Here is a 15,371-nt window from a genome sequence, read left to right on the forward strand (position 1 = left end):
CTGTACTATTTCCTATATTTTAAGAACAATAACCCTCGTTCCTAAACCACACAAAAACCTTACAAGGAAAGAGAACTTTAGAGCAATCTCACTTATGAACATTGATGCAAAAATACTCAACAAAATCCTTGCAAACCAAATCGATGAACACATCAAAACGATCATTCACCATGATCAAGTAGGCTTCATCCCTGGGATGCAGGGATGGTTTAATATATGGAAATCTATCAACATAATCCACCATATAAACAAACTCAAAGAAAAAACCACATGATCATCTCACTAGATGCTGAGAAAGCACTTGACAAAATTCAACACCCCTTCATGTTAAACGTCTTGGAAAGAACAGGAATCCAAGGTCCATACCTAAACATAATAAATGCATTATACCAATAGCCAACATCAAACTTAATGGTGAGAAACTTGAAGCAATCCCACTAAAATCAGGGACTCGACAAGACTGCCCACTCTCCCCCTACCTATTCAACATAGTACTGGAAGTCCTGGCTGGAGCAATTAGACAGCAAAAGGAGATCAAGGGGATACAAATAGGAAAGGAAGAGGTAAAAACATCACTCTTTGCAGATGACATGATTGTGTACTTGAGTGACCCCAAAAATTCCACCAGAGAACTCCTACAGCTGATAAACAAGTTCAGCAAAGTGGCTGGATACAAAATTAACTCAAACAAATCAGTAGCCTTCCTATACTCAAAGGACAAACATGTGGAGAAAGAAATTAAAGGAAAATATACCCTTCACAATAGTCACAAACAATATGAAATACCTTGGTGTGACTCTGACTAAGCAAGTGAAGGACCTGTATGACAAAAACTTCAAATCTCTGAAGAAGGAAATCAAGGAAGATCACAGAAAACGGAAAGATCTCCCATGCTCATGGATTGGAAGGATCAACATTGTAAAACTGGCCATCTTACCAAAAGCAATCTACAGATTCAATGCAATCCCCATCAAAATTCCAACCCAGTCCTTCATTGAGTTGGAAAGATCAATGTGAAATTTCATATGGAACAACAAAAGACCTAGAATAGTGGATTTGCTTGTAGCTAAGTACTTGGTAGCATGAATGGTATCCTTAAGATTAAGTAGTGCATTTCTTCTGATACATTTTGCTTTACCTACAAAAATTCAAACTTACAATCAAAACATTTCTGACTTAGAAGCACTTTACTTTCTGGTTTCAGAAGAATCTTTTGTCTTTTTTTTTTTTTTTTTTTTTTTTTTTTTTTTAAAGTTGTCCTCTCCTGGGGATCTGATTCAGAGCTTTGAATGTGCTGAACACATGCTCTACCACTTGTAGACCATATATAATAATTGAACCAGTGGGAATAAAATATAAATTGGACTTTACAGAATGAATGTTATCCAACATGAGACTCTTAAAAATGTTTGTGGCAGTTATTTCTGGGTTTTTGTTTATTATTTTCCTTTCTAATGGTACAAACTCATTAATTTACTTAATTGTATGTAGGGAGAAATTTTAAGAGCATTTATTGAAGATGCTGCTGTTTTATTTACTACAGGCAGTAAATCAACTATTTTCTTCCATGATATTTAAAGCCTATTATGAGCTCTCTCCGACAAATTTAGATTAAAATATTTGTGACTTTCCATAATGTCAGACTTTATCGAAAGATTGTAAATTCATAAGGTTCAGTGACAGCAATTTGCAATCTCATCCCACCTATCCTGTTAACCCAAACAAGATTTTGGGATTTCCTCATTCATAAAAGCAACAGGGCCCATTCAGCATAAACTTGAAGGGTTGAAAATTAGTTAGCTCAAGAAGTATGGCTGTCTGGAGAAGCCTGTGTGGAGCACTCTGCATCTCATCCTTCACACTGGTAAGAATCACTTTTAGTGCTGGCCACCTCTCCCCATGCAGTGCCCAAGATGTTTCACCACATTGGGATCACAGGGCTCTGGAATAAGTATCTCTAATCTCTTCCTCCCGATACCACTACTGCTTTGAGAATGGCTATTGTAGAAAAATCATTGGCCTTTCTATTCATCATTATTTGTAACTTCACAGTTTTTCCAAAACCTTTCTTTAAATCCACCACTAAGGTCCTAATATTTAGCCTTTTAAACATTTGTGACATTTAGTCTATCTTCTTACCTATTGTTCATTTTCATAGCTCTTTCAGAATTATGATTTGAGAACTGGGGATGTAACTCAGTGAGTAAAGTAATCACATAGTATGTATGAAGCCGTGGATTACTTCCATAGTACCACATAAGCCTGGTGTGGTGGTGTATACCTGGTAACAGAGGCAGGAAGATCAGAATGTTTGAAGCTAAACCTGTTCTATACAGTGAGTTCAAGGCTAGTTTGGGAAACTGAGAATCAAGAAAATAAGTCTGTTGATATAGACTTAATTTAAAGTATAGATATAATCCACCACTTAGGTTGGTTAGCTTTGTGTAAATATGATGTGACTTGCAATTTTACAGTATTTTTGTTCTCACCAAAGTTTCAGTACGATTTCCGTGTTATTAGTGGAAATTCTTAATCTTATTTCTGGTAGTTGCTCATGATGGCCAAAATCAAATCCATTTACAATTATATGTTTTTAAAGTAGATTCTGTACTTGAGTCACTTTATTATTACCATACCAGAATCTTAAAAATGTTGGCAGTCAGTCCTGTCATTTTATAAGGAAGAAACAAAATTCGTTTTCTAACTATGGGAGAAGGATGGTGCAGTTGTGAGAATAAGAATTCATTTAGGAGCAGAAGATGTGAAAGTGCAGAATACAGTTGGTTCAAAGCCTGGTTGAAAAGCACTTGAATTTTATAGGCCTCTTCATTGTTTTCTGGAAAGACGGTATTTGAGAAAAAGAAATTCTTGAGTTACTGTTTTTATGAGGAGAAAATTGCTTGGTCTTTTAATGGTTAATGAGAAGAAGTAATAGTTAAACACTTGGAGCATTGATTTCTGATTTGAATTCTCTAACACAGGCCAGCCCTGGGGGAAGGGGAAAAGCTTGCTAATTAACATTTGATTACTGATGCCACCTTCTCATTCCCCTTGCACCATCCGGTTTCAAACGTTTTTTGTTTTTTTTTTTTTTTTTTTTTTTTTTTTTTTTTTTTTTTTTTTTTTTTTGGTGTTATTGTTCAGGAAGGATTTTTAGAAGGGTTTAACTTGCATCTTAGTAAAAACAAATCCATGTGCAACTGCATTGCATGTACAATATGTTAAAAAGAAGAAAAAGGAAAGGCATTAGATATGTAGTATGTGTTCAAAGCCTATTCTGAATCAGAAGTGATTGGTTTCTTAACTACACAAGCCTTTCAGAGCTCCACCAATTGCCAGGAAACTGGAACTCAGCCTGGTTTGTGTGCCTTGTTTTGATTTAAACAGACCACTGCAAACACTTGTTCCATGTAGTTGCAGCTCATAGTTGATATGTTTTAAATGTGGATAAGCTCAGGTTCTACTGTCTCTAGAGGCCTTTTGTTCTTGTGACAGTGGCCGGAAAATTCCATGGATCCCTGTCGTTTCATGATACTGCATAGAAAGACAATAATGTGTGCTAGTGTCTTAGTTCAGAGAGTCCAGAGCCAATTAAAAGCTGTTTGGAATCCATACAATTTAAATATATTTTCTTAAATTAAATGTTTAATAACAATTTATGGGGCCAATTTCAAAGATTTTTAATGAAGTGAATTAAAAAACAACGTTGTAACTGTTAACATATTGATAACAGTGGTCTGGCTACAGTGTGGGGTCACTGATAACATAGTTGAAGGTATAGTTCAGAAACCATCATGACAGGCCTTATTTTAAAATTAGATCCTATGAGGTTAAAAACATTAATTAGGTTTTTTATTAAGGTATAAACAAGGACTCAGTTTTATTTATTTAAGAAAAAACAATTAAAATGCTTTTATACCTTTCTCACCTGAAATTATTTTTATTTTTCTCTTTGATGTCTGTTAAATTTGTTGACTTTACTGCTGTTTTTTACTGAAAATTAAGGCTAGGGCCTTAATGTTTGTAAACTCCTTCATTATGGCTTTGTTTTGCATATATTTAGCTCTTTCTGCACCCAGGATTAACTCTAATATCTTCATGAAATCATAGGCTTTTATAGTATTGAAAATCAGAAATGATCTTTATTCTCATCTAAGGTTGAGTGAACTAAATCTCAGAAAGGCTGAGCCAATTTGTGCATAGTAATAGCTCTGGGATTAGAATCCGAACTCCAGGTCTGTTTTTCTTCTACCACAACACACACTTCACTGGCATGTACAATTTACTGAGAAAAGTTTTACCAATATTCAGTGTACAAGTAGTGTCTTTATTATAACGGACAGTGTTATGTTATCTACTAAGCATCATAGGCCTTTTAGGTTTTAGCTGGAATAACTAAAGTCAACTCATTTGAGTCTATTTTTGAGTTTAAAATGTAAAGTTTAGCATTTAATAAGGTAACTTACCTAAGAATTTTTTTGTAAGAAATTATAATAAAATTTTACCCAAAGAAAAGCTGTTTTGAAATTTTAAGTGAATTTAAAATAAAAGGGAAAAGATGAATACTTATAAAAATACATACATTCAGCATGCAAGGATAAAATGGTACTTCCTCGAGTGCTATGTTTAAGTATGTAGATACACATCACCTGTGAAAACATCTAATAAATCGGAAAGATATTCTGCATTTTTTCAATTTATTCTGGTGTGTGTGTATACATAGGTATCTGAAGCAGTGAGAAAAATTCTAAAAAGATTTAGAAAACAAACATGAGAAAAAAACTATGGTGAGTTTAGAACTTATAATCTGTATACAGTATAGTTTGTTTTAATGTAGCTGACAACCACAGTATTTATTATATTCCTTCAGAACTAAGTGTAACATTTGCATGGGTTAGTAGCTTAAAATCTTATAGATTTAGAGCTTAACACAAAACAGGAATTGAAAAGATTTTGAATGTTCAGCATGTTTTTGAGTCAGTGTTGATCAAAGAAAATGTGTAAGACCAAAAGAAAAAAATATCCCTTAGGAAATATTATCTAGTGAAGTGTCACTTGTTCCTACTTAACTGGAATTTACAGTCTCTAAAGATGGAACTGCATCAGAAACAGGGCAGTGATATCATCTGAGAGTCAGACAGCATACCTACCTGCATCCATTCTTCCTTTCTCAGATAATCACGATTGCTGTCTTTCCCTCTCTTTGCTTTTGTCTCATACTACATCCTCCTTTAACAACCCCCCTCCCCCGTTTCTTTTTTTTCTTTTTTTGTTCTTTCCATCATCCCTGCTATCTTGCTCTGTCTCTGTTTCTCTTTACTTATTTGTACTTTAGTTTTCCTCCTGTAGGAGAATTGCATCTTGGATCTATTTCATAGGAATTCAAATTCATCTGCATCATTTTATATACAGCTCAAAGACTATATTTTCTTTATGTACTTTTTAATTTTTCCTACTCTGCAGAATGGTGATTTAAACTTTTAATTGGATATACACTCACCAGTGAAGGCAATGAATTTTCATATCTCCTTTATTAAACTCACTATTTTGGTGTTTCTGCTACTGCTTTGCTTTATAATGATAAAGGTCTGCTTATAGTTATAACATGGACTTAATTTTGAAATTTGTTTTCACTTAAATTGTTGTTTAGTTTATCCTAAAAGATTTTTTTGTCACCATCTCAGATTACTGTATAAATTTAGCCTTTGCATCAGAACAATCAAACATTGACTTACAATGCTTTATATAGTGCTCTCGAAACTAAGTTCTCTACATTAGTTTGTTCTATGATGAGTTGCTTTAATAGATATCATTCTGGAGAGGACAATGAAGCCAAATACTTGTGCAGTGGCTAACATTACTCTAACTTTGATCACTTTTGTTCGGCACATCAATTTGGCATTGTGCATTATACCAACATAGCACTATAGTCAGAACATGCTTTTCAGGCTTAGAATAGCAGAGGAATGTCATTCAGCTCAGTGCAGTTATATATAGGTTAGTGCTATAAGAAAATACTGTTTTTTTCATGATAATGAATCATTATATTTTACAATTAAGGTAGAATTTAAGGAATTTTACTTCAATGCTACTTGTCTGTGTACTGGTCATGTTTGTGCGCGTGCGCACACACACACACGCGCACACACACACAAGGTTTTTTTTGCTTTTGTTTAAAAATAGCTGATGAGCTCTGATGTAGCTAGGTACTCAAAAAAAGTTTAAGGAAAGAAGAAAGACTTTTTTTTCTTCTTCTTTTTTTTTTTTAAATGAATGTAATGCTTTGGATTTTTGAAGTACTTTTGCCCCAGAGAACACTAATATCTAAATGTGATGAAATAGATTCAGCTAGTGAAAGTGCTTAAAAGCTGGTCCAGTTGCCTTTTGCTAAGTTTTGAATTGGTAAAGACTGATCAAAATTTCCAAAGTTGATATGACAACTGCAAGTAAAATATTACAGAGTAGCCTGAGCATTACTGCGGCTGTTTGGAGAAAAGCTGCTTGTTTAAATTGAGTGAGGGATCAAGCAGTGTCCCAAGCTCCTAGGATCTCATTTACTAATTCCCCCATGTTTCCCACCTCCACCCTCAGGTGTACATTATTAGCAATAAAAATAGATTGAGTTCCATGTTTTATATGTTTTTTTTCTTAATGTGTGCATATCTCTGTTTCACTGGAAGGGTAACTTAGATATGTTTGTGTAAAATAAAACAAAATGCTGTAGCTGAACAGCATGATACTTTAAGGTTTTGCACTTTAGAAGTATGACTTAGTGCTGCTGGTTGAGCAGCCATATTAAAATACTAACCATAGAACATATGTATAACACCTCAAGATTAGAGTACACTGAATGAAGAATTCGTTAAGATGGATTGCCTCTTTATTATAAGGAACTAATAGTTTTAATTATAAGTGAAGAATAAAATAGAATTTCTGTATGCTGTTTAAAAATATTCTTAAGAAATTAGGGGTATGATCTGGGGTTATGGCTTTGCAGAGTTCTTCTAAATTGTTCAAGCTGGTCCCTTACTCATGGTCCTTCTGCCTTACAGTGGAGAAGCAGAGTGCAGGTATGGGCCATCCCCTTCAGCAAGATATGCTCCTCCTTTAAGTCTCTGGATGGCAAACAGTTGAACTCTCCACTACTAGTTTTTTTTTTTAACTCGAAAGATACAAAGTTGATAGTAGGCTTGTTTGAGATAGGGTTTCACTAAGTAGCTCTGGTTGTCCTGGAACTCACTAAAGAGCTTTTATTTTGACTTTAGGAGAGGCTAAAATAGTATATTAATGGAAACCTCAGCTTAGTTTTAAGTTTGGGCTAATTAAAATAATCATACAACATGCTTTAAAGTAACTTCAACCCCTCACTCTACTTCAACCAAATTCATTTCTTCTCTTTAATAGAAATCTGAAATATACTTTTTGAATCATAAAGTTTTAAAAATTTAATTACTTACAAAATGTTTGTAAATGTTGTCAGCTCTTAGTGAGCCATTACTTGAAGTTTCTTAACCGACTTGAAGAGTCTTAAGAGACTTGATGTTAGCAGTGATCACAGTCATCACGAGTCTGAAGTTATAATAGCTCAGTGCTTAATGAGGTACTTTTCTCACAGACAACCAGTTTATTTCCTAGCACTCACACGGCAAGGGTGACTTGTAACTCCAGGTCTAAGGTTTGCTTCTAGCTCCTGAGTGTGCCCATACTCAAATGCATATATCTACCTATACAAACATGCATACACTAAAAACATCAGTCATAAGAGGAAGTTATTTCTTGAAATATTCGTTGAAATTCTGCTCTTGAATTTATATTTTTTATAACTTTTGTAAAATTGTTCTGAATTGTATTAGTTATAAATTACTGTTTTGAAACTAAAAATATGAATGTTTTATCTTAAAGTTAACATAATAAAATAATGTCAAAAGTCCTATTTTAATTTTGTTGCTTTCTTTTTATAGGTAAAGAGAAATGTGTATGACCTTACAAGCATACCTGTTCGACACCAGTTATGGGAAGGCTGGCCATCTTCTGCCACTGATGATTCAGTAAGTTAAAGTCCAGTTACAGCCTCTCTTCACAGTATAATTGCCTTTTACAAGCAGAATTAAATGTGTTGAGTTTTCCATTGAAAAAACTTTTCATTTACATCAAGTCATATCCATTTTTTAAAAAATTGTAATATTTGAGCAAATGTATATAAGCCATAAGCCAAGAAAGTTAACATTATGTTCATAATGATGTATATCAGTGTTGGGAACTTGATATTGACTTAATCTTTTCCTTGATGAGAAATATTTTTGGTTATTTATTAGATGTTCAAAGTACAAAAAATTTATAAATCATGAGATATTTCAAAATAAATCTAACACATGTTGATTTTCACGTGTGTGTGTGTGTACATATTGAAAATTTTTATATTTTGCAGTTGATGTAAATATCTTTAAATAGTTTATACATTTTACTACTATAAAAATCAAGGAAATATTAGCTTGTCATCTTTCAATAATAGTGATTTATAAATAATTTTTATTGTAAATTTGGAACCATTTTCTATCTCTGTCATTTTTCCAGTAATTTACAATTTTCCAAAAAATAAATTTTATCATCACACATCCACTGACATGAAGAGGTTTTGGCCCTCTCTCCCTATATTTACTTACGTTCCTGTAACCTGTTATTTACTAAACAGATAACCATCATATTTTGGTGCTGGCATTTTTGTTGTTGTTTTATGTTTGTTTTCAATGTTTTTATTTTTATTATGTTGAGAATTTTATGCTGTTTATTGGAGTCTGATTTGTGTTGGCTAACTACTTCTGAAGATGAAGCCTGCACTGGACTAATTGAAGAAAACTGTTTTCCCCCCTCATAGCAGCTATTGATTGCAGATAACTTCTTAGCTAGGTGTAGGAGTTTGTCTTAACTTTTCCTTATTTGTACTGGGTTTTTGCTTGACTTAAATTTGTGTACTAGGTAGTACTCACAGTCTCTGTGAGTTCATATGCGTATGGGCCTCTTATATCTATGCATGCTTCCTTCAGGTTGTCTGCCACTTCTTGGTCATGTAATCATCCTATACACTTCTCCTCATAGATTTCTGAGTCTCAAAGATAGGAGTATGATACAGACAGACCTTTTGGGGCTGAGTGCTCCAAAGTCTCTCTCTGCACACCATCCACTTGTGGGTCTCTATGCCAATTCCCATCTATTCCCAAGAGTTAGCTTTTCTGCTTAGGTCTGAATGGTGGATGCACTGACCTGTGGTGATAGTAATATGCCATTAGGAATTAATCTCTTCTTACTTTTATTTTATGTGTATGTTTCTGTTGTTGGTAGAGGACAGAAAAGGACAGAAATTCTTTGAAGCTAGATTTACATACAGATAGTTGTAATCTACCCAATTTGAGTGCTCAGAATTGAACTCAGATCCTTTGGAAGAACAGTAAGTGCTCTTCAAAGCTATCTCTTCAGCCTATAAACATTTTTAAATGCAAATAGAATGTTTCAGGAATTCTAAGTTAAATCTAATTTTTGTAATAAATAATGCTAAAAAGGATCAAGAACTTTGTAAACATTGTATAATCCTAAGTCATGATTGTATCTTAGAATTGAATTAGCTTTTTAATATTTTCAATCAAATACAATTCCTGTCTGGAAAGTTTTGTTTTGTTTTGTTTTGGAGGGGGGGTTATTGAAGCCTAACATTTTGAAACAGATTCTTTTTGGAAGACAAGATAATTCTAAGACAATTTATTGAGGCAGATGCCTTTGAGACTAGCTACAATAAGCCTTTGGAAAAAATTTTTGTGGGTTTCAAAAATTTAAAAATGATCAGAAAAAAAAAACTAGGATTCTTTGCTAGCACTTATAGTATAGTATATGATTAAAATCATTCACTGGTTGGTCACTGCCAAAAACAAGGCTGCAATTGTTGCTTTTTTGTTAAGTTTTGTTTGCTTGCTTTGGAGGTTTTTTTCTGTTAGGATCTAAGAAGACATCAAAAAGTAGAAATGTCCTTACTGTTGTCTTAAATTATAAGACATAAATACTGTTATTAGAAGTAGATAATTTAGTATCCAAGCACATCTTTAAAATTCTCCAAGCCTCAGTCACTTTCAGCCATTTTTTTCTGAAAATTAATGATAACATATTTATACTGTGTGGCTTACAATAGACAGTAAAGAAGTCAGTAAATATTGTACTTAAAATAACTCAAATATGATAGGCAAGTATTGACTGATTTTTAGCATATGAAAAGGTAACCGAAATTTGCTACAAAATAACCCGAGTGGTGAGGAGTAAGTAAGGAGGGATGCAATCTAGATTGCCCATCTGTTGAGCAGTCCTGGGGCTGAGTGATATGTGTGGTTTACACATCTAAAGCTTACTATGATTTAAACGCAGTAATAACTAGTTGAAATGACAGTAAAGCTAGAAAGTAATGGAGAAAGTCTTAAAATGCAAGGCTGCATAGGCTTCAGAGTAAATCTACAAGCTCTGAATTTAGACAAAAATTATCTTGACTCCTCCATTTACAGAAACCAGGAAATAAACCAATCAGTTACAATTTCAAAAGTAACAGGAAAAAACCTACCATATGCAGTCTGTGCCCTAATTTATTGAAGTATTTTGATACAGTCTTTTATGAAACCGATGTTTTAGTATATGTGTAAGATTTTACTTTTAACAAAGAGTTGCAGTGTAATTTTATTACTTTAGGAAAACAGGCTAAGTTGATAGTAACCAGAAATGTAACACTACCTGGTGCTGTATCCACCATAGCAAGCATAGAGGGAATCCCCATTAAGCTCTTGCCTCATTATTCATATTTGCACCTTTCCCAGGACCTGTGAATGGTGCCTGCCCACACTTCCCCAAAGCAAATGTTGCCACATTGGCAAGATGTGCCTTGAACTGCATGATTTGACACAACAAAGATGTTTAGGGCCAGGCAGCTTTTAACTGGTGCCATTGCAGATCTGCTAGCTCCTGTGCTTGAGTTCAGGCCAAAAATGTCATAACTATGGTCTTTGGAGAGAGTCTAGCCAAGTAAATGTCAGAAACTTCTGTTTCATTAGGACCATAAAAACATGTAATGCTGGTGCTTTACAAGTCATCTATATTGTTGCAGGTGGTGTTGTTTTTATACTTACTGAAAACACTCTAGTGGAGGCGTCTGCCACAAAACAAGATTGTCCTCACAGCTTAGGGCACGGATTGAGTACAGCTGAGAAATGGCAGCTGTGTAAACAGTCTGAAATGTGTTACCAACAAAAATATAATTAATTTCTTTCCAGGACAGTATGCCATAACTTAATACCTAGGATGGCTTAACTTAGTGACAGCACCTGAAAACCTGCTTCTCACTGCCAGGCTAGAAGATGGACTACAAAGGTCACGACAAGTGAACTTAGTTTATACTTTTGCTGCTCAGTGGCAGGAGTTTTTGTGTGGCTTTGACTATACACAGAACACGCATAAAGTGGCCTCCATATATTGATGGAAGTACCACAGACCAGGAGAGTAACCAATTTGGGGTGATGGAAAATGTTATAAACTTAAATTGTAGTAAGTAGAGTCGAACATTTAAAATGAATAAATGTTATGGCTTGGCGTTTGTATCACTGTGGCTTTTTTTGTGGTTGTTTTGAGGGAGGTAAGAAAGGATTGTTTTATAACACTCCATTCATGTTTTATACTATATGAAAATATACTTGGTAGTATATACTTCATTATAGTTGTCATTAATTTTTGACATTGAAAACAGGACAAAGAAATGGAATTTGTATAATTAGATACTTGTATTGTCTTAAAGGATCTTATAACCAGATAAACTTCAGTATTTTCCAGCTACAAATTGAAGTCAGCATCCCAAAAAACGTTGTTGCAGATTAGAAATTTTTTCTAAAATGAAGCTATATTCTAGTGTCACAGGAGATCCTTTATATTCTCAACAAGGTGCACTCTTTCATCAGGAAAATAGGTATCCTCAGTAGTAGGGGATGTTGTCATGCTGTGATACTTCAGTTGTGAGAACAAGGAGATGGAGGTGAAATCTCAACTTGCACATTAGCAAGGACACCTTTGGCTCCCAGAGAGCAGAAGTAAGCTTAACACTACCAACGATATTTAGACATTTTTTATAATGCAGTTTGAATTTATGATTATTCTAAGTAATGCTTATAAAGTGGGAGAATCATGTAGTTTTAACACTTGATACTAATATTTATTTCCCTTTTTCTTTTTAGAAAAGGGATTACCAGTAATTCTCTGTAGTCCTATCATTGGCTAAGGGATGTTATTTCCAAAATTGAGAAATTACATCTTAGAACTAGAGGTTAGAGAGCATGTGTGTTGGACTTCAAGAACCAACTTTCTAAGTATTCTCACAACAGTATGTAAGACCACCCAAGCAAGTCCAGTACATTCCTCCCTCCCTCTCCCTCTCCCTCTCCCTCTCCCTCTCCCTCCCTCCCTCCCTCCCTCCCTCCTTCCCTCCCTCTCTCCCTCTCTCCTCTCTCTCTCTCCTCTCTCTCCTCTCCTCTCTCTCCTCTTCTCTTCTCTTATCTTCTCTCTCTCTCTCTCTCTCTCTCTCTCTCTCTCTCTCTCTCTCTCTCTCTCTCTCTCTCTCTGCCCCCCCAGCTTTTTAATCATTTAAAAAAAAAAACTGTGTATGGAGGAATGCTCCTATTTTGATCTTTTGTTGGAGATCATTTTCTTCTGTGATTTCTTCCTAATGCCTTGTAGTAAACAGGTGTCAGGTTAAAGCTATTTTTTTCTGACTGGGTGCCCTTACCTTACAGAAGCTGCTGTTCCCATGCAGACTTCCATAGCTGCCGAATACTTACCACATTGACATTATAACTGAGTAGATCTATAAGCTTCTGTGTAGTCATTCTAATCCATTGCTGTAAGGCTAGCTAGTATTTCTAGTATATATCATAGATTGACTTTTAGCTTTTCTTCACAACTTTAACAACAATCCAGTATCTTCTTTTTTATGTCAGATTTTTATCCTGACATTCCGAATTCTCCATTCTTTGGTCTGAAAACTTTCCATCCAGGTTTGTTTTTCCATGCAGGCCAAGACTGACTGGTGTGAGAGAGAAAGGGGTGTGGGGTATAAGTTAGTGAATCAGTGCACAAGGGAGCAAACCAGTCTAAGTTTGTTGAATTTCAACATTGCTGTTATTTGGATAAGTTTCATAAGGTAATTTGTCATCTATAAAATGAAGGCAATATTCACATCTTTGAAAGTCTATTGTGAAGATTCAGTGGCTCAGCACATTAGATCACATAATGTGAAGGTGCCATTTTTGCTTGTTTTGTTTTTAAAATAGGATTTTCCACAGCGCAGTCTTGCTTTGACTCTGTGATTGTTCTGCTTCAGCCTTCAGTATTGGAAATGGGTGTGTGTATGTGTACCATGGTGCCCAACATAATGCTGACATTTTTATAGGACACATTAGTTACATGTATTTTTCTAATGTAAAGGACATGCACTATACAATGTAGAGATTTGCTGTGAGGACTGTCAGCCCAGATCATACTCACCATCTGTCTGTTCTTGTCACTAATGTTTTAGTGGGATATACTGATGCCATTTGTTTATACATTGTATGTAGTTACTTTTCCATTCGATTGGCATGACCTTAGTTGCCACAAAAACTTTGAGGCCCACAGAACTTGAAATATCTACTGTAAGACATTTTACTATTTTTCAACCCCTGATGGAATAGTTGGCATTTAGTATGCATTCAACAAACATTAACTCCTTTTCTCTTGAGGTAAACATCTTTATATCACTTACACACTCAGATTTAGAAGCATTCTTTGAGTAGTTTCAGGGTCATTTTATGCTATTTAAATTACCTTGTTAACCAATCTTAGGGCAGCTGAATTCGGGCAATCTTTGGACATTTTCACTGGCTTTTTCTTTATTTGGCAAGGTCATGGATAATGTTGCTTCTGAATTGTAGTGAGACTCAGTAGCTTCGGCAGTTCATTGCCCTTGTCAACATGCAGAGTCTTTTCCAAATAACACAGACAAAACTAAACAGAAGAAAGGAATTTGAAAGCAGTTTTAAAAAAAAAGTTTGGCGTTAAAGAGCAAGAAAAGTTGTGAAATGTACAGAGTAGACTAAAAAGTTAGGAGCATGATGAATGTAGTCAAGAGGAAATACTCAGTAAACGGAAGGGAGAACACAGAAGCAAGCTCCCAAATAAACACTGTAAGCACTTCAGCAAAATTCTACCAGTTTTCACTTCAGTTTATTAAAATCTCAGACTAGTATTGCTTCATTGCTTCTTTCTATGAAGTTTTAACTGCTCTGAGAATTTTATTCTTTGTGTAAACAAATAGAATGATACAAAACAACCATTTTTCAGGGTGTTTTGTTTTGTTTGAGATAGGAGTGCACTATGTAGCTCTGGTTGGTTTCAAACTTTTCTGTCCTTGAATCTTAGCTTCCCAAGTCCTGAGAGTGCAGGCATTTGCTACCACACACAACTCAGGCATTTCTTCACAGGCAATTGAATCCTTTGAAGAAGAAAGAGATTAGTTCTATGATAGTCTTGTATTATGTGTTGAAGAATCTTCTGAGCTTGAAGGAAACTTCAGAGTGCCATAGCTAAAATTTGTCAGAATTCTAGCCGAAAAGATTTGTGTAGAGTTTCCCAGATATCCATTTACATTCATTGAGTGATGTTCCAGAAGGCTAAGCAAAGAATAGTTCCCAGGATAAAGAACTTGAAAAAGGTTTTGAGTGCTTGCCCACTGTTGCCAGAAGCCTCCGTGAATACACTTGGCATTCAACAGATATCATCAAAGACTTACACTTTATTGGAGTGAAGAAGCTAGGTCTAGACTGAAGACTACTTGAGCATTTCATTTGATGACACTTAAAATAAAACTCAAAAGGAGCAAGTTGATAGGTCAATGGTGAAACATAGTCTAATATCCAATCAAAAGTTATTGGGCATATGGTCAAAGAAGGCAGTCTGACCTAAGGGAGATACCAGTCAGAAGACATAAAATCAGCTTTCACACGCGCGCGCGCGCGCGCGCGCGCACACACACACACACACACACACACAAAGATAATAACCACTATGGGAATTAGTGGCAGATTCTTAGAATATTAAATAGCATACCAACTACACATATTTATCCAAAGAAAATGAAATACGTCAATTTCACAAAGGCTTGTATTTGTATGATTGTTAAAGAGATTGGTGCAGTTAAGGAGCACTTTATTCTAGAATAATAGGAAAGGTGTTTGGGGGCAAGAACTCATACGTCAAAATCTCTAGGATGTAAAAGTTCAAACTCAATACAACAACTTTAAGTTGAAAGGCAGGTAGGTGCC

At 34.9% G+C, this 15,371-nt stretch overlaps 1 protein-coding gene across 1 annotated transcript in view; it reads left to right on the top strand.

Annotated features, from left to right (window-relative positions):
* FAF1 (Fas associated factor 1) overlaps positions 1 to 15,371 on the top strand; it is a 265,810-nt gene that overhangs the window by 111,451 nt on the left and 138,988 nt on the right. Inside the window, exon 8 of the mRNA XM_080921695.1 lies at positions 7,962 to 8,048. Coding sequence (XP_080777821.1) covers positions 7,962 to 8,048 — 87 coding nt within the window. The remainder of the gene's footprint in view (positions 1 to 7,961; positions 8,049 to 15,371) is intronic.

This window comes from Micromys minutus (genome assembly GCF_963924665.1).
Source record: "Micromys minutus genome assembly, chromosome: 9".
NCBI classification, from domain to species: Eukaryota; Metazoa; Chordata; class Mammalia; order Rodentia; family Muridae; genus Micromys; species Micromys minutus.